The 22,711-nt window shown below is 48.1% G+C and overlaps 2 protein-coding genes across 5 annotated transcripts in view; both read right to left on the minus strand.

Annotated features, from left to right (window-relative positions):
• Window positions 1-123: 123 nt before the first annotated feature.
• Window positions 124-8,840, minus strand: lrrc29 (leucine rich repeat containing 29). 4 transcript variants are annotated; one of them, XM_036127018.1, is made up of 11 exons: window positions 8,493-8,840; window positions 6,778-6,879; window positions 6,550-6,681; window positions 5,534-5,713; window positions 4,430-4,735; window positions 3,700-3,916; window positions 3,169-3,326; window positions 2,583-2,786; window positions 2,302-2,514; window positions 440-657; window positions 124-323 (listed from the first exon to the last, which is right to left on the minus strand). In XM_036127018.1, exons 1-11 carry the CDS (start codon window positions 8,544-8,546, stop codon window positions 155-157), a joined length of 1,953 nt encoding a protein of 650 aa, XP_035982911.1. In that variant the 5' UTR covers window positions 8,547-8,840; the 3' UTR covers window positions 124-154. The 4 variants fall into 4 exon arrangements, with proteins under 4 accessions (XP_035982911.1, XP_035982905.1, XP_021176038.2 ...); XM_036127012.1 differs by having other exon boundaries at window positions 6,550-6,684; window positions 8,493-8,839; XM_021320363.2 differs by lacking the exon at window positions 5,534-5,713 and having other exon boundaries at window positions 6,550-6,684.
• Window positions 8,841-9,095: 255 nt separating this feature from the next.
• Window positions 9,096-22,711, minus strand: part of LOC105931378 — a 36,204-nt gene continuing 22,588 nt past the window's right edge. Inside the window, 18 exon segments of the mRNA XM_036127184.1 lie at window positions 9,096-10,300; window positions 11,230-11,428; window positions 11,511-11,657; window positions 13,427-13,545; window positions 13,632-13,715; window positions 13,839-13,936; window positions 14,021-14,180; window positions 14,256-14,397; window positions 14,970-15,092; window positions 15,238-15,302; window positions 15,448-15,534; window positions 15,612-15,662; window positions 15,764-15,972; window positions 16,204-16,413; window positions 16,976-17,130; window positions 17,446-17,547; window positions 21,609-21,725; window positions 22,348-22,362. Of these exon segments, the coding sequence (XP_035983077.1) occupies window positions 10,067-10,300; window positions 11,230-11,428; window positions 11,511-11,657; window positions 13,427-13,545; window positions 13,632-13,715; window positions 13,839-13,936; window positions 14,021-14,180; window positions 14,256-14,397; window positions 14,970-15,092; window positions 15,238-15,302; window positions 15,448-15,534; window positions 15,612-15,662; window positions 15,764-15,972; window positions 16,204-16,413; window positions 16,976-17,130; window positions 17,446-17,547; window positions 21,609-21,725; window positions 22,348-22,362 (2,317 nt within the window). The 3' untranslated portion in view covers window positions 9,096-10,066.

A 22,711-nucleotide genomic window follows, 5' to 3' on the forward strand; every position in this document is an offset into this window, starting at 1 on the left:
GTGCAGCAGAGGAGGAGCAGCTGAACCTGCAGCACGCCACGTCCGTCTCCTCCTGCGTTCTTTGTGTTTTAAATGAATCCTTGAGTATAAATTCAGACCTCGGGTCGGGGGGGGGGGGGGGGGGGGGGGGGGGGGGGGGGGGGTCAGCGATGGCTCAGTCTGTCAGGCTGAGATCAGCCACGCCTATGAACTTGTGATGGACGTTCTCCAGGAAGGGCAGCTGGGCCTGCAGGAGGTCCACCGCCGTCACAGAGACGTTTTTGCACATGGAGACGTCGAGCGTCTTCAGACGGCTGCAGTGCTGCATCAGGAGCTGCAGCGTCCTGCAGGAAGGGACACGGTCAGGGACACGGTCAGGGACACGGTCAGGGACACAATCAGGGACACGGTCAGGGACACGGTCCAGGCCGTGGAGGAGAGAAGCTGGAGCGCCACCTACCTGTCGGTGATGTTGTCGCAGCAGGACAGCGAGAGATGCTGCAGGCGGCGCAGGTAGGGCAGGGCCTGGGCCACGCCGCGGTCCGTGATGCCGGGACAGTGGCTGAGCTGCAGGCTGGTGAGGCTGCGGCAGCGCCGGCCCACCGACGCCAGGCTGGCGTCGCTGATTTCTGGCAGCATGGAGAGAGACAGACGCTGCAGGTCTGGGAAATGCACCACCTGGGGACAGGAAGTGGATCAGTGGTACCGACAGGAAGTTCTGGAGACGGCTGCAGAAAGGTGATGTTAACGGGAAGGTGTGCTGCTAAATCCACCGTTTCAGCCCTTAGAGGCGTGTTGCTGCGTCCCTGGAGGCTCCAGGAGCTGCTCAGGTCTTCAGGTTGGGTCTCATTTTTAAAGCCGTTCAGGTTTCTGTCTTCTCTAGTTTTAAACAGTTACATTCCAGCGTTTACTGCTAAACCAGCTCATTGGTTTATTTCTGAGTCGTGTTCTAGTCCAAGCTGAAGGAAGCTGAAGCTACAAGACCATCAGTTCCTCGTTACACCGTCCCCCAGAAAACTACAAAAATGGCCGAACGGGGTGGAGTGGAACGGGTCTGCTTTAGATTTAAAGAGACGGCGCCAAAACGAGCTGTTAGACGACTGAATGGAGGAAAAGCAGACATGTCTCCTTTAAATGCTGTTTCATCCCTGTTACACATTTACATGTTTGTAGAAAACATTAATATCCATTTCCATGTCTGATGACTTTATTTCCCACTGTCCAGATTTCTCCTGTTTTTCACACAAATGTTTCAATCAGACCAAATTTAATAGACATAATGAGTGTAAGCTCAAAAGGCCTTTTTATTGAGGTAAATAAACCGTTCATAATAAGCAACAATAAATCAATTAATTTCATGATAAATTAAAACGAGCTGCATAGTTTCCATTTGCTGGTTTGTTTCTCGTAAAGGAAGCAGAAGGTCTCAGTGGGTCTGCTCTCAGCGGTTATTACGGTAGCTGGTGGTGGGGGGGGGGGGGGGGGGGTATTACGCTGATGTCACTGCATTACTTAGAAATGTTCTCTAAACGAGGCAATGAAAGCATCAAGATAAACCGGCCCATGAAGTAGAGGGTGACACAGTGGGAGTGGGTTTTCACTCCTGTCCCACTCCCACTGTGTCAGAGTAAATAATAAAGTCTTGCTACTAAATCAATGCCATTCTTGTCTTTATTAAGTTTTCTGGTAAAACATTAAACCTGAATGTCTATGAAGGATCAGTTAAGTTCCTGTTTTTAGCTGCAGTAAAGGAATAATAATAAATAATAAAAGTAACAAGGAAACAGACCATGCCTATTTTAGCTGAATAAACAAAATGTACAATGTTGCCTTTTACTAATTTATTAAGTAATTGTTTCCTATGAACAGTGAAGTTACTTAAATGTTTCAAATTGCTGAAACTAGAGAAAAATGCATCTAGCAAGAGATTTATACTAAATTAACAAAAAAGTGCATAAAGGCATTACTTTCATAATTTAGATCATGTACCTCAGTGTTTTGTAAAAGAAAAAGTTTAATATAATACAAGCATATTAGCATTTGTCCATTTGCACTAACCATTTAAACTAATCAGGATTTACTATCAGAACCGATAAATTCATCGGACATTAAACACGTTCTTGGATAATAAGTCCAGGAAACACGTTTTACCAGCAGGAAACTGAATGCTGCTCGCTGCCCCAGAATAAAAAGCTTTAAGCATCAGGAGCGCCGGCCATGAGCAGCATCAGACCCAGAGGAGTTTATGGTGGAGCTCTGGAGAAGACCTGTCCTCAGAAAGCTGCACCACAGCACTTCTCCATCAACCCCCCCCCCCCTCACCTGGGTGATGCTGGCGTCGCTGAGCTTGCTGCAGGCCGACAGGTCCAGCTCCGTCAGCCGTCTCAGGGCTGAGAGCGAGGCTCCGTGGCGGCGCTCCAGGCGCTGCAGCTCCTCCCGGCTCACCGGAGTGGGCCGCTCCTCAAAGGGCATCCGGGGGGGCTGGAAGAAGCCCATGTTGCCGAAGGTCCTGGTGAACCTGGGGCCTCCGTCTCCCTGACAACAGGACGCAGAGAATGAAGGCGGTCTGAGGAGCCGCGGCGGCAGGCGGTCTCCGTCCTCACCGTCTCAGGCCGGCTGTCCTGCACCGTCCCCAGCAGACCCCGGTCCGTCACCTCCTTACACCAACCGAGCCGCAGCACCTCCAGCCTCTGCAGGCCGGCGGAGATGGAGCACAGCGACAGGTCGGTCAGGCTGAGGCACAGCGTCAGGTCCAGCTCCTTCAGAGAGCCGCCCAGGAGCTGGGAGAGCGAGACGAGCACACCGTCCTGGGGGGGGGGGGGGGAGAGAGAGAGAGAGAGAGAGAGAGAGAGAGAGAGAGAGAGAGAGAGAGAGAGAGAGAGAGCGAGAGAGAGAGAGAGAGAGAGAGACAGAGACAGAGAGAGAGAGAGACAGAGACAGAGACAGAGAGAGAGAGAGAGAGACAGAGCGATAGAGAGAGAGAGACAGAGCGATAGAGAGAGAGAGGAGGAGAGAGAGAGAGAGAGAGAGAGAGAGAGAGAGAGAGAGAGAAAGAGAGAGAGAGAGAGAGAGAGAGAGACAGAGAGAGAGAGAGAGAGAAGAGGAGGCTGAGCGCTCCTGTTGGTCCCAACAGAACCTGCAGGAGAACTCACTGCAGGAGCAGAACCTGCTGCAGGAGAACCCTCTGACCTGCAGGTTGGTGCTGCCGCTCAGGTGCAGCAGCTCCAGCTGGGCGGTGGCAGCGGTGGACGCCTTCAGGTCTTCCTGCAGCTCCGCTCCACTGCTGTGGAGACAGCCAGACAGACCCAGAGACACCAGGGAGGAGACGGACAGCAGCTCCACCAGGCCTGGACACAACACAACGTGGACATCTCTGGTACCAGCAGCTGGTCAGAACCAGCAGCTTCTGGTCAGAACCAGCAGCTGGTCAGAACCAGCAGCTGATCAGAACCAGCAGCTGGTCAGAACCAACAGCTGATCAGAACCAGCAGCTGATCAGAACCAGCAGCTTCTGATCAGAACCAGCAGCTGATCAGAACCAGCAGCTGATCAGAACCAGAAGCTGGTCAGAACCAGCAGCTGATCAGAACCAGCAGCTGGTCAGAACCAGCAGCTGATCAGAACCAGCAGCTGATCAGAACCAGAAGCTGATCAGAACCAGAAGCTGATCAGAACCAGAAGCTGGTCAGAACCAGCAGCTGATCAGAGGGTAAAACGGACCTTTCTCTGTGATCTTGGAGTCCCGGGACAAGGACAGGTGCGTCAGAGACCTCAGGCCTCGGGCTACAGCCCGGACGGTTCTGCTGCTCAGCTCCGGGCAGCAGCTCAGGTCCAGTTTCAGCAGGCCGGGCTGGTGCTTGACCAGAACCTCCACAGAGTAGTCCGTCAGCTCTTTGCAGCCCTGCAGATGCAGCTCCTCCAGCACCAAATCCTGAACCTACAGGAAAACCTTTATCAGCGGCCTGCGGTCAGGAAGCTCTGGATCTGCAGAGTTTCTCCAAGAACCGGACCCATGGAACCAGAAATGTTCTGCAGGCCTGATGGGGAACAGCTTTAAATGCAACAGAATGAATTCTGGGTTTCTTACAGTAAAGCGTGTCTCTAATCTTATCTGGTTGCTAATGATGCTGTTGGTTGTTTTCATGAATTTAACAAACAGGGAGTTTCTGGGTTTGACCCAAAGATCCCGGCCGATCAAGGCAGAATCAGCAGATGAAGGATTACTGCGTTTGCACATTTAATTTAAAAAGCTTTTAAAATAATCTTAATCTGAGCTTCCTCAGACTTCTGAACATCAGACTTGAGCTGCACAGAAACATCTTCTCTGGGTTCTGGTCCCACGGGGCCGGAGGAGAACTCGGAGGAGAACCCGGGGGTGAACAGAGGAGCTTCATGAACACCAAGCTGTAGGTGGAGAAGCTGAAACGAGACGAGGCGAGCATTTCCTGACCTGAGCCACGATCCGGAGAGATTCAGGCGTGATGGAGGTCCTGCTGAGGTCCAGAGCTTTGAGGGAGGAGCTCTGCTCCGTCAGCAGCCTGCGGAGGTTCCTGAGGGACACGAGGGCCGAGGAGTCCGCCGCGGTTCCGGCCGGGCGCCCTCGGTACGGATCGAACTCGAAGGCGATGTGGCAGCCGGCCAGCGAGAGGCGGCGGAGGCGCGGGGTGCAGCCGGTGAGCCGGTTCAAGGTGAGGTCAGACAGGTAGCGCAGGTCCGACAGATCCAGCTCCTCCAGGCCGCTCAGCGCCGCCCGGACCTGCAGCACCAACAGAACCTGTGAGAACAAACCTGGAAAGGTTTCAACGAGTTGATCTGAAGATGGCCGTCACCTCCAGATAAGAATAAAAACAGAAATACGACCAAAACCACCTCGTTAAGCGTTAAGTTTCATGGCTGCTTTCACCCACTTTACCAGACGCAGTATTACCAGCTCAGTGGCTCTAGCCTCTTTATTTTATATTCCAAAATTAAGTTATTAATGTTTCTGTTTAAAATATTCCATTTACTTTATGATTCAGAATTTGACCTTTAATTTATTTATTATTTAAACATTTGCTTTTCATTTTGCTGTGTATTTTTTCTTATTTTCCCACACATGCATTTTTATTTCGCCTCCTTTACTTTTCTTATGCATTTCTTTCTCATTATGCAAATGAGGTGGGCGGTCCTTCATTGGTCAGCTCCTCTGCCATTGGTCAGTCAGGAGGAACGTGCAGCGTTGTGCATGTCCTGCATTTAGCGGCTCATCCACGCTGCTACCCTGGTAGATGCTGGATGTACCTGTGCAGCTTTAACTTCACGCCCTGACGGTGGTGAGCTACGCTAGCAGCCACAGCTGCCCTGGGCCGGGCTGACGGGGGCCGGGCTGACGGGGGCTGTGGGCCTTCCCACCCATGCAAAATAACCTTTATTCACATTTTACAGAACTAAGTCTTTAAATAACTAAGAGTGTTTAAACAGCGTGACACTTTCTGAGCCACGGTGTCGGGCGTGGTCAAGTCTAGCCACGCCCGCCGTCCTCGGCCGGTTCCACGGCGTTACACCTGCAGCTTACCTGCCGTCTGTGCTCCTCTCTGGACAGGAAGGCTCCAGACATGAAGAGGCTGTCCAGGCCTCTGATGTCGAGCCTCTGCAGGGAGGTGAGGCGGGGCAGGAGGGCCAGCAGGGAGGCCTCCGTTATGCTGCTGCAGGGCAGGGCCAGGCTCTCCACCCTGGGGCCCAGAACCGCACCAACCTGAGGAGGAGCAGGAGCCACAGAGGGAGGCGCAGATCACAGGAGGCTCAGAGACATTCATCAGCAACACCATTTATGTTTTATTCCTCATTTTGTCCCATTTAAACCAGCTTTAATGGTTTTAAAGCAACAGAACGGAGATCGCTCACTGCTGCCAGCAGTTAGTGGGCCGCGTTTCACAGACGAGGTTCTTTAAGGTTCTGATGGAGCAGAACTGATGCCGTCTGGCTCACAGAGCGTCAGACATAAGCTGCAGTTCTAGTGCCAAAACAGATCACTGTGCAGCCAGCGCCATACTGACACACGCCATCAGAACGCCATCAGAACGCCATCAGAACGCCATCAGAACGCCATCAGGACGCCATCAGAACGCCATCAGAGCACCATCAGGACGCCATCAGAACGCCATCAGAACGCCATCAGAACGCCATCAGAACGCCATCAGAACGCCATCAGAGCGCCATCAGCACGCCATCAGAACGCCATACTGACAGACGCCATCAGAGCACCATCAGAGCACCATCAGAACGCCATCAGAACGCCATACTGACAGACGCCATCAGAACGCCATCAGAACGCCATCAGAACGCCATCAGAGCGCCATCAGGACGCCATCAGGACGCCATCAGAACGCCATCAGAGCGCCATACTGACAGACACCATCAGAACGCCATCAGAGCGCCATCAGAGCGCCGTCAGAGCACCATCAGAGCGCCATACTGACAGACACCATCAGAGCACCATCAGAGCGCCATCAGGACGCCATCAGAGCGCCATCAGGACGCCATCAGAGCACCATCAGAACGCCATCAGAACGCCATCAGAGCACGGCGTACCTCCAGGAGCAGCGATCTGGAGACACTGAAGCCGTCCAGCTGGCTGATCTTCAGGCTACAGCGGGGCTTTCGGGCCAGACCTCTGACCAGCGCCAGGGAGGAAGATGAGGCCGGGAAGCTGAAGGCGACGTCCTTCTGCACAAAGACACCAAAGGTTAGCGAAGCGGCGGCTGTTTGCACCACAGCCTCTCAGGTAAAGGTGTGCAGCGCGTCAGCGGCTGTAGCAACCTGGAAGCGCAGGTCCTGGCTGGCGTGGTACCAGCTGCTGCAGACCAGGGCGGCTTCCTTTCTGTCTGACGCGTGGAGGAAACTCAGGATGTAAACGATAATCTGCAGCAAGAGACAGAGAGGCAGCGTCAGAGCAGGGGACCACCATGGGGGGGGGGGGGGGGGGGGGGCGGTGCTGGGACCACCATGGGGGGGGGGGGGGGGCGGGATAGGGGTGCTGGGACCACTATGGGGGGGGGGAATGCTGGGACCACCATGGTGGGGGGGGTGTCTTTAACTACCATCCCTATCAGCCGGTCCATGATGACAGCATGACAGCATCCGGCCTGATGCTCTGACCCTTTCCTGGAGCTGCCTCTGCATCATTATGTCACCATGGAGACTAGTTCACTGGTTAAGCTCTGCTGTTAACCAGCTGGGAGACCAGTTAACTGGTTAAGCTCTGCTGTTAACCAGCTGGGAGACCAGTTAACTGGCTAAGCTCTGCTGTTAACCAGCTGGGAGACTAGTAAACTGGTTAAGCTCTGCTGTTAACCAACTGGGAGACTAGTTAACTGGTTAAGATCTGCTGTTAACCAGCTGGGAGACCAGTTAACTGGTTAAGCTCTGCTGTTAACCAGCTGGGAGACCAGTTAACTGGTTAAGCTCTGCTGTTAACCAACTGGAAGACTAGTAAACTGGTTAAGCTCTGCTGTTAACCAGCTGGGAGACCAGTTAACTGGTTAAGCTCTGCTGTTAACCAACTGGAAGACTACTTAACTGGCTAAGCTCTGCTGTTAACCAGCTGGGAGACTAGTAAACTGGTTAAGCTCTGCTGTTAACCAACTGGGAGACTAGTTAACTGGTTAAGATCTGCTGTTAACCAGCTGGGAGACCAGTTAACTGGTTAAGCTCTGCTGTTAACCAGCTGGGAGACCAGTTAACTGGTTAAGCTCTGCTGTTAACCAACTGGAAGACTACTTAACTGGCTAAGCTCTGCTGTTAACCAGCTGGGAGACTAGTAAACTGGTTAAGCTCTGCTGTTAACCAGCTGGGAGACCAGTTAACTGGTTAAGCTCTGCTGTTAACCAACTGGAAGACTACTTAACTGGCTAAGCTCTGCTGTTAACCAGCTGGGAGACTAGTAAACTGGTTAAGATCTGCTGTTAACCAGCTGGGAGACTAGTTCACTGGTTGAGCTCTGCTGTTAACCAACTAGGAGACTAGTAAACTGGTTAAGCTCTGCTGTTACCCAGCTGGGAGACTAGTTAACTGGTTAAGCTCTGCTGTTAACCAATTGGGAGACTAGTTAACTAGTTAAGCTCTGTTGTTAACCAACTGGGAGACTAGTTCACTGGTTAAGCTCTGCTGTTAACCAACTGGAAGACTACTTAACTGGTTAAGCTCTGCTGTTACCCAGCTGGGAGACTAGTTAACTGGTTAAGCTCTGCTGTTAACCAACTGGGAGACCAGTTAACTGGTTAAGCTCTGCTGTTAACCAACTGGAAGACTACTTAACTGGCTAAGCTCTGCTGTTAACCAGCTGGGAGACTAGTAAACTGGTTAAGCTCTGCTGTTAACCAACTGGGAGACTAGTTAACTGGATAAGCTCTGCTGTTAACGAGCTGGGAGACTAGTTCACTGGTTAAGCTCTGCTGTTAACCAACTGGGAGACTAGTTAACTGGTTAAGCTCTGCTGTTAACCAGCGGGTAGTTGCGGTGAAGCACGGACTCACCTCCAGGGGCAGCGCAGGTGTCTCTGGCAGCTCTTCCCCGTCGCTGTCCTCCATCTCTGCGTCTTCCTTAGGAAACTCTCCGGATCATCTCGGCTCGATCAGCTGATCTCTAGTTTAACGCTTTAGCTTGAAGCTAGTTCCCAGCAGCAAACATGGCGGCTCGCCTCGGTTTGTCGCCGCTTCGTTGATAAAACGTCAGATTTCAGGAGCGGCGGCGCTAACGCGGAGCTGTTTATCTGCTCACCTCACAGTAAAAGCGGCTTTTCCACAGTTAACGACGCGGAACGGCAGCTCTGTTTGGCCGGCGAAGCTTGGCCTTCTTCCGGTCAGCTGACCACAGAGGGGCGTGGCTTCACCTCAGCGGGAGAGATTCTCTTCTGTGATTGGTGGCTGCGTTGTTAGGCAACGGCCGACGCTGGGACTCCATTTTATGGCAAGATGTTTTGTTGTAAAACAGCTTATGTGACTGCGCTGGCAAATTAAAACTAATAATAAAGGAATCTGTGTGGCGACAAAATGTTTTACTGATTTAATGTGAAAGAAGATTAAAACAACAATAAGGACTAAATCATGAGTGTACACCGTTTTAATAGCTGAAATTCTGGGGAAATTTATGTTTCTTAATTTACTGTGAAACTCCTGAAAGGTTGAGACCAAAAATCACACAGAATCCTTACAAAAACGGTTACAGGCAAGGAAACAATGAGTTTTCACAAAGTCTTTTATTTTATTTGTAAAAAGCCAAAGAGGAGACTCATAATAACACAACTTAAACATGTTAAAACATCATAGTATTTAGAATAGGGAAAATATTTTAGTAAAACAGCCTCTTCTTTGGGTGTTTGATGTGTTTGTGAGCATAGTTGTGGATTTCTGGCAGTAGGGTTAGCTGGTTTGTAGTCAGCAACTACATTATCTATACATAATACACAACTCCCATAACACAAGCCAAACATTAACATGATAAAATGATTCAGTGGTTATTTAATTAAGAAAATAAACACATTTCTGTGCAAAACATATTTTTACTGACTTAACATAAAACATTCAAAGTAAAAATGTAAATAAAGTATTTTGACAATAATCACTGTGATTCATTTTTATTGCGTAGTGATATAATTATTTTTATATTTACAGTTTATTTTACAGCATGGAGCCGTCACTGAGGTTAATATAGTTCCAGTTTAAAATGAAAACGCAGCAGCGTGTCTGACACTGAGCTGCTAACAGAAAACTAAAGCCAGCTCTGCTGCACTGAGCTCTGACCAAGGAACACAGCACAGTGAAAAATAAGGCAGTTGTTCTTTTAGACACAACAGAAGAACATGGAAACCTTTAGGAAACAACAGCAAAACTATTTCCTCCTTCTGCAGAAAGACAAGATCTTCATTTCTGTTAAACAGGCTGACTGACCCAGCGTTGCTAACCAGTAATTAGTCACACATCACCTGTGGAAATCTTATTTCTGTTCTGCATCGCCGTCTGGAGATTCTCCACTTTTTGCCTCACCTCCACCTTCTGAGGTTGGAGCACAGAAACTTTTCTCCTCTCCAACCTTTGATCTGGAACACTTTTCACATCTTCCTCTCTTTCCCTCTCCCCCCTCCATCCCACTCATCTTCACTATCGTCCGTTCTGACCGTGTCGCCGTGGAGCTCTGCAGGAGGAAGATCTTCAGGGTTGCAGCTACGAGACGCAGAGCGCAGCGTGGTGGAGCTGGCAGAGATGGAGGTCGGCGAGTCCTCGGCCCTTTCAGGCCCAGAGCTGAGGGCAGGAGAGGGAGGACGTAAAGAGGCAGAGCGGGAACGCTGGAAGAGGAGACAAAAGAGGAGCATCTGAGAGTTTACGCTCTGCAGCAACCCATGAGGCAATGCTAAAGTATTCACACCCCTTTAGCTTTTCCCCACGGTGTTTTATTTAGAGTTTGCAGACAGACCGGCTCAGAGTAGATCACTATAAAGGGGAAGGAAAAGATTGCTGCTTTCAGCGTGTTTTACTGATGTGTGCGTTTATATTACTGATGTGTGCGTTTATATTACTGATGTGTGCGTTTATATTCAGCCCCACCAGGTCACACAGAACCTCGGCTGCAGGTCGTCTGCGGTTTGCCTCCACCTGGTTTAAACGTCTACAGACTGACATTTCTACACCTGTTTGTAAAACATCTCCAGCTCAGTCAGATTGGATGGAAAACATCAATCTTCAAGTCATACCCCAGGTCTGGACTTTGACTAGGCCGTTCTAAGCCATTATTCTGCTCTAATCTAAACCATCCCATAATTTCTCTGGCTGCAGGTTCAGGGTGGGTCTCCTGCAGGAAGGAGAACCTCCACCCCAGTCTCAGGTCTCCTGCAGCCTCTGGCTGGTCTGACCCCCCCCCCCATCTGAACTGCTGTGGCAGTAAAACTTCATTTCATTCCTGGTTGAACACGACTACGTTGGTTTGTTGGAGTTTGTTGTTGGAACGTGAGACTTCAGGTGAAACTGCAGAGTTAAAGGTAGAGGTGGGGAATCCAGGTTCAGAAAGTAAAATCCTGTCCAGAGATTAGTTCCAACCATTTGCATTTCCAGAGCCTAAACTCACCTGGTTAAGTGACCAGGATGAAGGAAAACCAGGCAGGTTTTACTTTCCTGAAGCCGGATTGCCCATCTCTGAAAGCTGAGCTCAACTGTGCCGACTCCATTTCAGTAGAAATATGAATGTTAACAGTTTCCCATATGCCTAATTAGCCTTTACCTGTAACGAGATACTGGACTTGTTGGTCTTCTCTTTGACTTTGGCCAGAGCTCCTCTTAGTCCTGAAGATCTCTCAGTCATCTCCAGAGCTGCTCTGAGCAGCTTGGGAGTCTCCGGCCTCAGAGGAGCCACCGGTACCTGAGGCGGTTCCTTAGCCTCTTTTTTGGGTTCGGGTTTTTTCCCCTTATTAAGCATCTTTCTGTGATGAAAAAGGTATCAGAGAAACACACGGTGTGACCAGAAAACCACAGCTGAAGCAGTTGGTAATGTTGATGCCAAACCTGGCTTTCTTGCGCAGCAGTTTCTTTGACTCGGGGTAGTGGACCAGGATCTCATTCAGGTCTTTCTTGTCCAGGATGAACAGGTTGGCGAATCCATGAGCGATCACATTGGCAGTGCGCCTGTTGACTCCACCCACTGCCAGTAGACTGCAAACCAGACAAAAAACGCATGTTGATGACGCTTACCTCAGTGCAGCTGTCACCATGGTAACCCTAACTGTGATGTCACAGTCTCATTGTTAGCCAGGTAAACCAGGAAGTAGGTGAGGCTGTCAGTTTCACGTCAGGTTTCAGGCATCCAGCATGCTGAGGTGAGTGCTTCTTCGTCAGACAGATTAAGATTGGAGGTCAGACTAAATATTGTTGATAATGGGGGATTGCTGCGTAGCTTCAGCTGCGCTGGTATTGCTTCTCTAGCAGTGGAGCATATAAATACGACATGTATGAGCTGCAGAGTTTGTGAAGGAGTGGTTTGACCCGTCTTGTGGCAGCTTGTCTCATCCACTGATCCCTCTGCATCCTACAGAAGTGAAGCAGTGAAGTTTACCGTATAGACGGTGTGACAGAATGACCTGAAACAGGGAATGATGGGGGAATAAATGAGGCAGAGTTACTGGCATGTAACTCAGAAGTTGGACCTGAGACTGTGAGTCAGACTCAGCTGTTTATTAGAGTGATGCATTGTGGGAAGAAACTGTTCCTTCATCTGATGGTTCTGGCTCTGTAGCGCCTCCCAGAGGGCAGCAGTAAAGACATGTTGTGATGGAGATGGATCTGCAGGGACGTTTCTGGCCTGTCTCCTGACTTTAGAACTGTACAGGTCCAGAATGGAGGGCAGGTCGGTACCGAGGATCTGTTCTGCAGTCCTGACTGAGCGTTGCATTCTGGTCCGGTCCTTTTTGGTATCAGATCCAAACCAAAATCAAACAGATTTATAATATGGAGAAGATAACCTTTGCAATGAAGGCATGGTTTTTAACACATGGGGCTATGTTTGTTTTTGATGACGTATAAGTGAGGTTAAAAATGAATGTTCTATTATTCTATTATTATTATTCTATTATTATTATTAGTAAAGATGATATTAATGCTTTTATTGGGCCTTTTCTCTCCCTTTCAAGTTTCTGTCTATGCTCTATAAAAGAGACTTGAATTTAGTTGAATTTAGTTTATTTTTTACTATATTTTGATGATGTAACACAAAATAAAGTAATAAAGGAACCCATCGTCAGATAAGAGGAGCCTAACCTCTCCATGTAAGGCCTGATCAGGACAGTGGAGACCGACTTCAGCCTTTTGTCTGATTTTCATTAGAAATGTTCGGGGGCATCTGAGTAACTGAGTAAGAAAAAGACTCAAATTTAGAGTTAAACTAAAGTCAGGCTGAGCGTTCAGAAAACTTACTAAAAGGTTCTTGCTCAAAGAAATCAACCGGGGAGCACAGGAGCTGGACCGGGCGTGTAATCGTTGCAGGAAAGATACGAGGAACAGAGACCGGAGGCGCCGGAGCCACGAAGGCACCAGAATCCAGAACAGAACAGCCGGACATCAGACAGAGCAACGGCAGAAACCAGCGATGAGCAGTGAAAACCAGGGAGCTTAAATACCGAGGGACGTGTGGAGAAAGGTAAGGAGGAAAGAGGTGAGAGCAATCAGGGGAGATGAGGAGCAGCTGAGGCTGATGAGGACAGAGGAGCTGAGGGTGGAATGAACGGAGACATGGAAGAAATCTACCACACATAATACAAGATGAGCAAAGAATGAACCAAGAGCCTTATAATCAAATAGATGAACTGAAATGGCAGCAAATATAAAAAAACAAAAAAAAATCTGTGGATGGTGGCGCTTGGTAGCGATAGTTTGGTGAACCCGTTTGCTTTGATGACTTCATTAAGCATGTTGCAGAGCTCTGTTACCTTATCTCTCCAAAGACGGATCCTGCTCTGAGAGTGGCAAACACCGTCCTCTCCTCAGGTCCTCCGACCACCTGCACCTCCCCCGCTTTTATGATGTACATCTCGCGGCCCACCTCGCCCTGAGGAGCAGAAAGCAGAGACGCAGCAATCAGAGATGAAACCACCTGGTGGAAGCCTGCAGGATGGAGACCAGGCTACCTGTTACCTTTTTGCAGACATAGTCTCCAGGCAGGTAGACGACAGAACGCAGACTTTTCAGCATGTCAAAAATCATCTGTCTGTCACAACCCTGTGGTGCAGGAGAACAGAACCATGTCTTAACTCCAGTCGTCACATGGTGCACACACCTGAGCTTCAGGTAACAGATCTTCATCACCTGTGCGTTTTCTAGGTGATGTTACAGTTTTCTCACCTGGAAGAGAGGAACTTTGCTCACAATGGAGTAGTTGACATCCACAGCGATGTCCAGACGCATCTTGTCTGGCAGCTGGGTCAGAAGCTCCTGCTCATCTGCAGTGCAAACATGAGAAGGTAAAGCACGACCTGCAGGCCAGCTCCAGTGACCACAAAGCAAACATGCGATGCCCCGCTTACCCAGCATGCCCTGCGACTGCCAGGTGTAGTTGTACCAGGTTTTGACACGATTCTGGACTTCTTTTGGTATGCGGTAGGACGTCATGTATTTGATGGTGTTGTCCATGCAGGTGCGGTAGTAGGTCTGAGCTGCCGTGGCGGCGCCGACGACGTCCCGCATCTGATACACAAGCAAGGCTGGAGTGGCATGTTTGACATTTAGAGCTGCGAGTTTTAGCCGAACATCCATACCCACCTGACCAATCATGATGGAGAAGGCAAAGACGCCAACAAAGTAGTTAATGAGCTGGAAGACGATCTCAAACAGGGAGGTGGGATCTGGCAGGCCTCCGATGGTGATCAGAGTTTTCACTGCAAAGTAGTAGCAGCGGATGTAGCTGAGGAGAGAAGAAGAGCGGTCCAGAAGGGAACGGCGAGTAGAAAGCCTCAAAGTTCACTTATCTGTCATCGCATTCCTCATTGAATGATGTAGGAGTGCAATGATGAGAAAATGGAATTCTACAGATTAATTTGATTGGTCTAAGTCTCGTCTAACTAAAGCTCTCAGCTCCATTAACGTCCCAGGAGAGTTAATTAAACCGATGAACATAAATTAACTCAAAGATTCTCCACAGTCTGAGCAATTAGTGCGGAAAAACTAAAGCTTCAGGACATTTAGGTTCTAAGATGGTCAGAGATGCTAACAACTGAAGCACCAATGATTTTAATTATTATTATTATTATTATTATTATTATTATTATTATTATTATTATTATTATTATTGGTGCAGGATTTCTCCCCACTGCTGCTGCACATGAATCTGAAGCTTTCTGTATTTATCAGCTGTGCCAACATGAACCAAGAACGCTGCTTTTCTGATAACATCTCCCTTAATTAGGTTTACATCTTCAGAAAAGGATTTTTTTTTAACGATTCATCACATTTAAACATCTGCCAACTCCCTCCAACCTGTTGCCGACACCGTTGTACACCCACTGGGTGGCTCCCAGCCCGATGTAGGAGGAGGCCCAGTGGTAGAGGCAGGCGTTGCAGTGCAGGCAGTACAGGAGATACGTGGTGGTCCGGATCACCCTGGAAGACGCAGCAAGATGCATCAGCATCAGCTGGAAGTTATAAATCTGATGCTTCTGTCTTCATTCACCCTGAAACCTTTGGTCTGTGAAACTGACTACAACCAGGATAGAGCAGCAGGAGGGCAGGTCACCTGGGAACTCACCTGTAAATGTAAGCTTTGGTCAAGATGGCCTCCAGGCGCTCATTAAACTCAAAGAAGGAGTTGATCTGCAGAGGAATGAACGAGCAGATCATTATGACCTTTTTCTCATTTATCATGTGGTGGTGTGGGGATTGAAGGTTTGTTTCACACTAGTGGATGTTTGTCCACTAAAAGACGTTGATGGGTGTTTTTCTGCTTTAACTGACTGACCTTCAGCAGGCGAGGTAAACGCAGCAGAGGGTTGATGCCTGTTTTAAAATAAAACAGCTCCAGTGGAACAAGGCTGGCTACGTCAAACTGCAACACAAGTCTGGAGTCAGTTTGCACTTGTGGTAAAATACAGTCTCACTTTTACCACAAATCTGTTTATTTACCTTGAAGCGTTTGGTTTTCATGTAATTCTTCCTCATTTCCTTCTTGTCACTCTGTCATAGAAAATAAAGCACAGATTCAGGGATAATAATAAGAATAACACCGATGGAGTCGTCTCATCAGAGCTCTGACGGTTCGGCCCAGTTTCCCTCACCACTATGTCCCCTCCACAAACAAACTGCAGGCGTGGCTGGAAAACGGCGATGTCCAGGATGTAGATGAGGTCGCACACGTAGTCGGTCACCAGCCAGTAGTAGATATTATCAGGGGTCTGGTAGGGGAAGGCCCAGCGGACCGGGATGAGCCAGACGTTCCAGTTCCAGGCCAGAGACACCAGGAACATCCACAGCACGTACATTATGTCTGAGGAGAGAAAGGTGGAATTAAAAAGGGAAGCAACACTAGCGGAGCTCAGATTTGGGGACTGGCTGCTCCAGGAGCCGATGGGAGCAGGACCAGAGCTGCAGAATGAACACAAGCTGCTGAACTTCAGGCTCACAGAGTTCTGCTTCAAACCCTGTGGGCTGAAAACTGGGCTGAGCTTTAGCAGTTAGCATGGAGACGGCGGCAGCAGGGACTGTGGGGGGTTCTCACTGGTGAAGGGGTCGATGCTGGCAGGGAAGCGCAGGTGCAAACAGGCCGGGACCCATGGAGTGGATTTCACCCTGCAGCAGCCTCCAGATGCTTCCTCCTCTGCCCTGCTCTCCACGCCCCGTCTCTCCTCTTCATCGACGGACGAAGCTCCTTTCATACCTTCATCTTCTTCATCCAAGGGGGGGGCTTCAGGAGCGGGCTGAGGAGGAGCTGAGGAAGGAACTAAAAGTCAGTCTTAGAAGTACATTTACTGAGTCGTACTGAAGGTTCTTGCTGTTCATGGCCTGCAGGAACAACCCAGACCAGCAGCTCCACTGAGCATGGCAGAGACGCCTCAGGCTAAACTCAGGCTAAACTCAGGCTAAACTCAGCTAAACTCAGGCTAAACTCAGGCTAAACTCAGCTATAGCTTCCCTACAACAACAGGAACATCTCTTCTGTCTGCCAGGTCTGTAGAACCACATGACAGGTTTGAGGTTCTTGCTGCTTGTTGATGACCCATCATCAACAAGCAGAACCTTTTTCTTGGACGGGCTCTGACAAATATGTAGGAATGCTGTAGAAGGGACCTGAGGACATTCCTCTGTCCTTGTGTCTACAGACCTTCAGGCACAGGGACTTTTGTCCATGTAGAAGGGTTCCTACTACGTTCTCGTCACCATTCCCTCTCTACTTGAACCCAGTCGGTCTCCCTGCAGGTTCCAGGCTGGTTCTCATCATTCCTGCCCTGAACATCCATGTGGGAACAGAAACATGTGGGTAAAAGACTCACAGGTGATGACGCTTTCTGCGTCTGAGCTGTCTGGGTCAATGAGTTTCTCCTTTGCCTTCTCTGTTCTCTCTTTGAACATCCGGACGAGTTCCTGAAGTCGTTCATTGACCACCGCACTGGTCTGACTGGCAGCCGAGGCTGGACGCTCCCTGAGCCTGGAGACAAGAGCAGATGGAGGGATGGATGGATGGATGATGGATGATGGATGGATGGAGGGATGGATGAATGATGGATGGATGGATGGATGGATGGATGGATGGATGAATGGCTGGCTGGATGGATGGATGTATGAATGGATGGATGGATGGATGGTTGGATGGCGGATGGATGGATGGATGGATGGATGGATGGATGATGGGTGGATGGTTGATGGGTGGATGGATAGATGGATGAATGGATGGATGATGGATGGATGGATGGATGGATGGCGGTTGGATGGATGGATGGATGGCGGATGGATGCAGGCTTACGTGTCCTCAGAGCAGTGCAGGCTGGACTCGCTGGGCCAGGCTCTCACTGGGATGCTCACTTCTTCATCATCATCATCTTCACTCTGGGAATGTTTGTTTCTGCTGTTGAAGTTCAGGAGTAAAAATAAATTCACCGGTTCTGGAAATCCGACCCGGTTCTTTTCTCAACGGTCTCCTGATGTTCTGACAGCGCTATTAAAGACGCCTTTAGATCTGTTACTGTAGCAACAGAACCTAGCGCTGTTTCTTTAGGAATCTCTAACCTGTGGTTCATTGGTTAATGGAGCAAAATCCCTCATAAAGGAATCTAATGATTGTTTTCAGCTTACTGACCCCCACAGACACACACATATATATATATATATATATATATATATATATATATATATATATATATATATATAATGTCTATGCTGACTCCTCTGTCGACTGCTTCTAAGTCGCTGAAGGTTCCACCTCTCGTTTTCAGAGAGACTCTGGGAACTTTTATTTAGGAATCGTTGACTTCCTGTTTGCCCTGGGGAACAAAAGCAACACCAGAGTCTCGTGGCTTTAAAGTTGTAGCCTCCACAAGGCTAAAGGGGGAGGAGCTGAACCATGTGGCTGTCTGTATGACCACCGCTAACTAGCATCTACATGCTAAGGCTGTCTGCATGATCACCGCTAACTAGCATCTACATGCTAAGGCTGTCTGGCAGGCGTGCTGGGTCTGGGACAGAGCATGAATATGTGTGTTAAGCACGGTGGAGGCGGTATGGTGCTGTGGGCCTCTCTTTAAAAGTGCGTGGCACCATGAACTCTATGAAACACCAGGAAGTGTGAACTCAACATCTGGCAGCATTCTGGCCGAAAACTGAAAGTGGGTCATCTATGGGTCCAGAACATCTGGTCACATGAACACAGAAACGACTCAGCAGCCACCAAATCCAGAACTCAGAACCAAACCCAGTGGAAACCCTGTGGACTGAGCTGCAGGCATAAGAACATTGGACCGGAACCAGAACTCTGGACCAGAGTTCTGGTTCCGGTCCGATGTTCTTATGTCTGTGAAGAGAGGACCCTCCATCCCTCTAACACTGAGAAAGGTTGCAGAAGTAGACTAAATCTGATCATTTAAAGGAGGTTCTACAGATTATTAACAATGGGTGGAGATAAATATATTTATGTGACTTTCTTTCCTGTCGCTGAATAAAAAAAAAAGATTTAAAATATTTGCGGTAAGGAGTATTGCATCACTTCCTGTTTCTACGTATGGATTGTGGTTTGGTGTTCCAGACTCGCTTTTATCTTTAATATCTTTGCTGTAACATCTGTTTCTAACACATAAGCACTTTTAAAACATTCTCTGTAGCTGCACATCACGCTTGGGAACTTCTCGTGTTTCACACGGTTTGCTTTTCTCTGCGTGGTAAAAGGGCGCTAGCCTAGCTTTAGCCTAGCCTAGCTTTAGGCTCCTTCCCCTACTCTTCCATCAGCTTCTCCGTCTCTGTCTACGTCTCCCCTTATCTGCTGCTCTCTTTGTCAGATGTTCAGTTATTCCTCTGCCTCCTTTAGTGATAATGGTACTTGAAATAAATGTAGTGTTTTTGTAGCTTTGGAGGCGAGGGTGTCAGAATTGGAGACCCGGCTCTGTGCTGTTGAAAAACCAGCTGATAGCCCCTTTGCTAGCGCGGAGCCACATAGAGTGACTTTATGTAGCAGTCCTCCAGAAGCACCCGAGCAGCCGGGTAAGCAGGCTGGCTGGGTGACAGTTCGTAGGAAGCATAGCTCTAGATTTCAGCCCCCAGTTCACCACCAACCCGTCTGCGTTTCTAATAAATTTTCCCCACTCAGCGACACACCCACTGAGAGGCCGACCCTGATTATTGGGAGCTCCATAGTCAGAAACGTGGCACTAGAGACACCAGGGACCATAGTTAAATGCCTACCAGGGGCCAGAACGGGCGATATAGAATCTTACCTAAAACTGCTGGCTAAGGATAAGCGTAAATACAGTAAGATTGTTATTCACGCTGGCGGTAATGACACCCGATCACGCCGATCGGAGGTCACTAAAGTTGGTGTTGCTTCGGTGTGTGAGTTTGCTAATACTATGTCGGACTCTGTAATTTTCTCTGGTCCCCTGCCTGATCTGACCAGTGATGACATGTTTAGCCGCATGTCATCATTCAACCGCTGGTTGTCTAGGTGGTGTCCTGAAAACGACGTGGGCTACATTGATAACTGGAGAACTTTCTGGGGAAAACCTGGTCTGATCCGGAGAGACGGCATCCATCCTACTTTGGATGGTGCAGCTCTTCTTTCTAGAATCTGGCCGGATTTATTAGTCCTCCTAAATGCTGACAATCCAGGGTCCAGACCAGGAAGCAGAGCCGTAGTTTAACACACCTCTCTGCAGCTTCTGTACTGTTACCCATCCATTATCCTAATGAGACGGTGTCTTTCCCACGGCCAAAACTTAACAGATCAAAAACTTATCTAAAAGGAACAAATCATAAAAACCTAATAAAAATCAATACGGCTCACCTTGAACCTAAAAATAAAACAATTAAATGTGGTCTATTAAATATAAGGTCTCTCCCTCCAAAGACTTTGTTAGTTAACGAATTGATTTCTGATAAACAGATTGATTTGTTTTGTCTCACAGAAACCTGGCTACAAGAGGACTACGTTAGTATAAATGAGTCAACTCCCTCCAATTATTCAAATTTCCACATTCCCAGATCTGTGGGAAGAGGAGGAGGAGTGGCAACCATCTTTCAGTCTGATTTATTAATTAGTCCCAGGCCAATTAATAACTACAGTTCTTTTGAACATTTAACCCTCAGTTTCCCTCATCCAAACTGCAAAGCAATAAAACCTCTTCTGTTTGTTGTTTTGTATCGTCCACCAGGCCCTTACACTCAGTTTTTGGATCAGTTGTCAGACTTCTTATCTGATTTGGTGTTAAATACTGATAAGGCTAAACTAGTGGGTGATTTTAACATCCATGTTGACACAGAATGTGATAACCTTAGTGTAGCCTTTAAAACTATCCTAGATTCAATTGGTTTTGCTCAAAATGTGCATAAACCGACGCATTCTTGGCTCCATACTTTAGACCTTATGCTGACATATGGCATTGATTGTGAAGAATTAACAGTATTTCCTCACAACCCTGTCCTGTCTGATCATTTTTAATAACATTTGAGTTTAATCTAACTGAGTTCTCCACCCCCAAAAGAGGGTTCCATTATAGTAGATCTTTATCGGACAATGCTGCATCAAACTTTAAAGAGTCTGTCCCCCTTTTAATATCGTCAGTATTGCAGAAATACCCTGCAGATAGCAGCAATGTTGTTTCTTCCCATTCCCAAATAGACGTCTTTGTTAACTGTGTGACTTCCTTAAATGCGTTCTGCATTAGACAATGTAGCTCCCTTGAAAAAGAAGGTGATTATTCACAGGAAGCTGGCTCCTTGGTTTAATTCAGAGCTGCGTTCCTTGAAGCACAATGTTAGGAAATTGGAGAGAAATTGGCGCTCTACACACCAAGAGGAATCCTACCTAATCTGGAGGGACAGTCTATTGTTGTATAGAAAGACCCTTAGCAGAGAAAGTACTCCTTGGTCAATGTGAGCTTCTGAGCTTTCTGTGTCTCTGCTCTGTCTTCTCTAACATAGAAAGTACTCCTGGGTCAATGTGAGCTTCTGTGCTTTCTGTGTCTCTGCTCTGTCTTCTCTAACATAGAAAGTACTCCTGGGTCAATGTGAGCTTCTGTGCTTTCTGTGTCTCTGCTCTGTCTTCTCTAACATAGAAAGTACTCCTGGGTCAATGTGAGCTTCTGAGCTTTCTGTGTCTCTGCTCTGTCTTCTCTAAGCCCCAGTGGGTGGAGGCAGATGAGCGTTCACACTGAGCCTGGTTCTGGTTCTGCTGGAGGTTCTCCTCCCTGTTAAAGGGGAGTTTTCCTCTCCACTGTCGCTTCATGCATGCTCGGTATGAGGGAGTGTGAGAATGATTAACTTTAGTTAAATGTAAATTTATCTTTAGGCGTTTCCACATCTTTGCCCTGGATGCCAACAATACTGTCATCAGACATTAAGATGCCACATGAAATTTACTGACCTGTAGATTAAACTCTACAGACCAAAGATAAAGTTAGAGAAACACCAGAGAAGGCTTACATCTTGGTCCAGATGCTCCTGCGGTTCCTCCCACCACTGTGGTAGAAGGTCAGTGGTCCAGGTGGGTGGACCAGAGGGGAAAACATCATGTTAGTCCAGGAGTCACAGGAAAGAGCACTCCACCAAGCAGGAGACACAATGAGGATCCACAAGCAAGCTTCAGATGCATGTTTATTGACTTGTGCTGCGACATGAAACGAGCTTACAGGAGGCAAAAGCACAAAGCTGTACAGAGAAGTCTAACTTCACACTTTAACAACTGAACAACACAGAGCAGGACCGTCGGGTCCGTCCTGTCTGTGTTCTGCATTAACTCGGGGCATCGGTTCATTGTGCGCTTTGCTTTTGGCAAAATAGGAAAACCTACAAACTGGGGCTCAAATTGACTCATAATGTTTTCATCGTTTCTGCAGAACACAGCAGGACCTCAGAGCAAGAAGACGACACCGGGGGCAGTCAGGAGGTTTCAAACAACGCCGGGAAATGTTTCACTCCAAAATCACACATTGCATTAAAAAACTCTGAGACAGACACATTGGGAGGCATTTTATGGAAAAATCTGTAAACTTAATCTACGTCTGTTTGACTTTTCTGTTTTTGGATCAAAACGCTTCTCTGCTGGGTTCTGAGCTGAATCACTAACGCATGCGACATTGATGGAAATCTCCAGTTTAACTGAACACAAGACTGATGCAACAAAGAAACACAAGAGGAGCAACCAGCCATGCAGATTCCTTACTCTTTATCCCCTTTACTGTAAATGCAAAGCATGCGAGGAGAGAAGGAACAATAGAATGCTTCAGTGAAGGTCCAGATCACTTTATTTTAATAGAAGGTCGATTAATCAGCACAGCTCTCTAATGCGTGACAATGTGGAAACGTCCCCCTCTATGCATGCTCAGTGTGGTCTTAAACATCTACAGATAATGTTGACCTCCAAGCTGAAGATCAAAAAAAAAATCCAGTTAGAAGAACTAAAAGAAACTTAAATAAAATCCAGCATTTTAAACTGTTGTTCAAAGCAGCTTAATTTCTGCTCTTGTATTAAATACCAAATGCAGGAGTATTTTCTTTCAATGACTGATGTGTTTAATGGCCGCCTC

Source organism: Fundulus heteroclitus, chromosome 2, assembly GCF_011125445.2.
Source record: "Fundulus heteroclitus isolate FHET01 chromosome 2, MU-UCD_Fhet_4.1, whole genome shotgun sequence".
Taxonomy (NCBI): Eukaryota; Metazoa; Chordata; class Actinopteri; order Cyprinodontiformes; family Fundulidae; genus Fundulus; species Fundulus heteroclitus.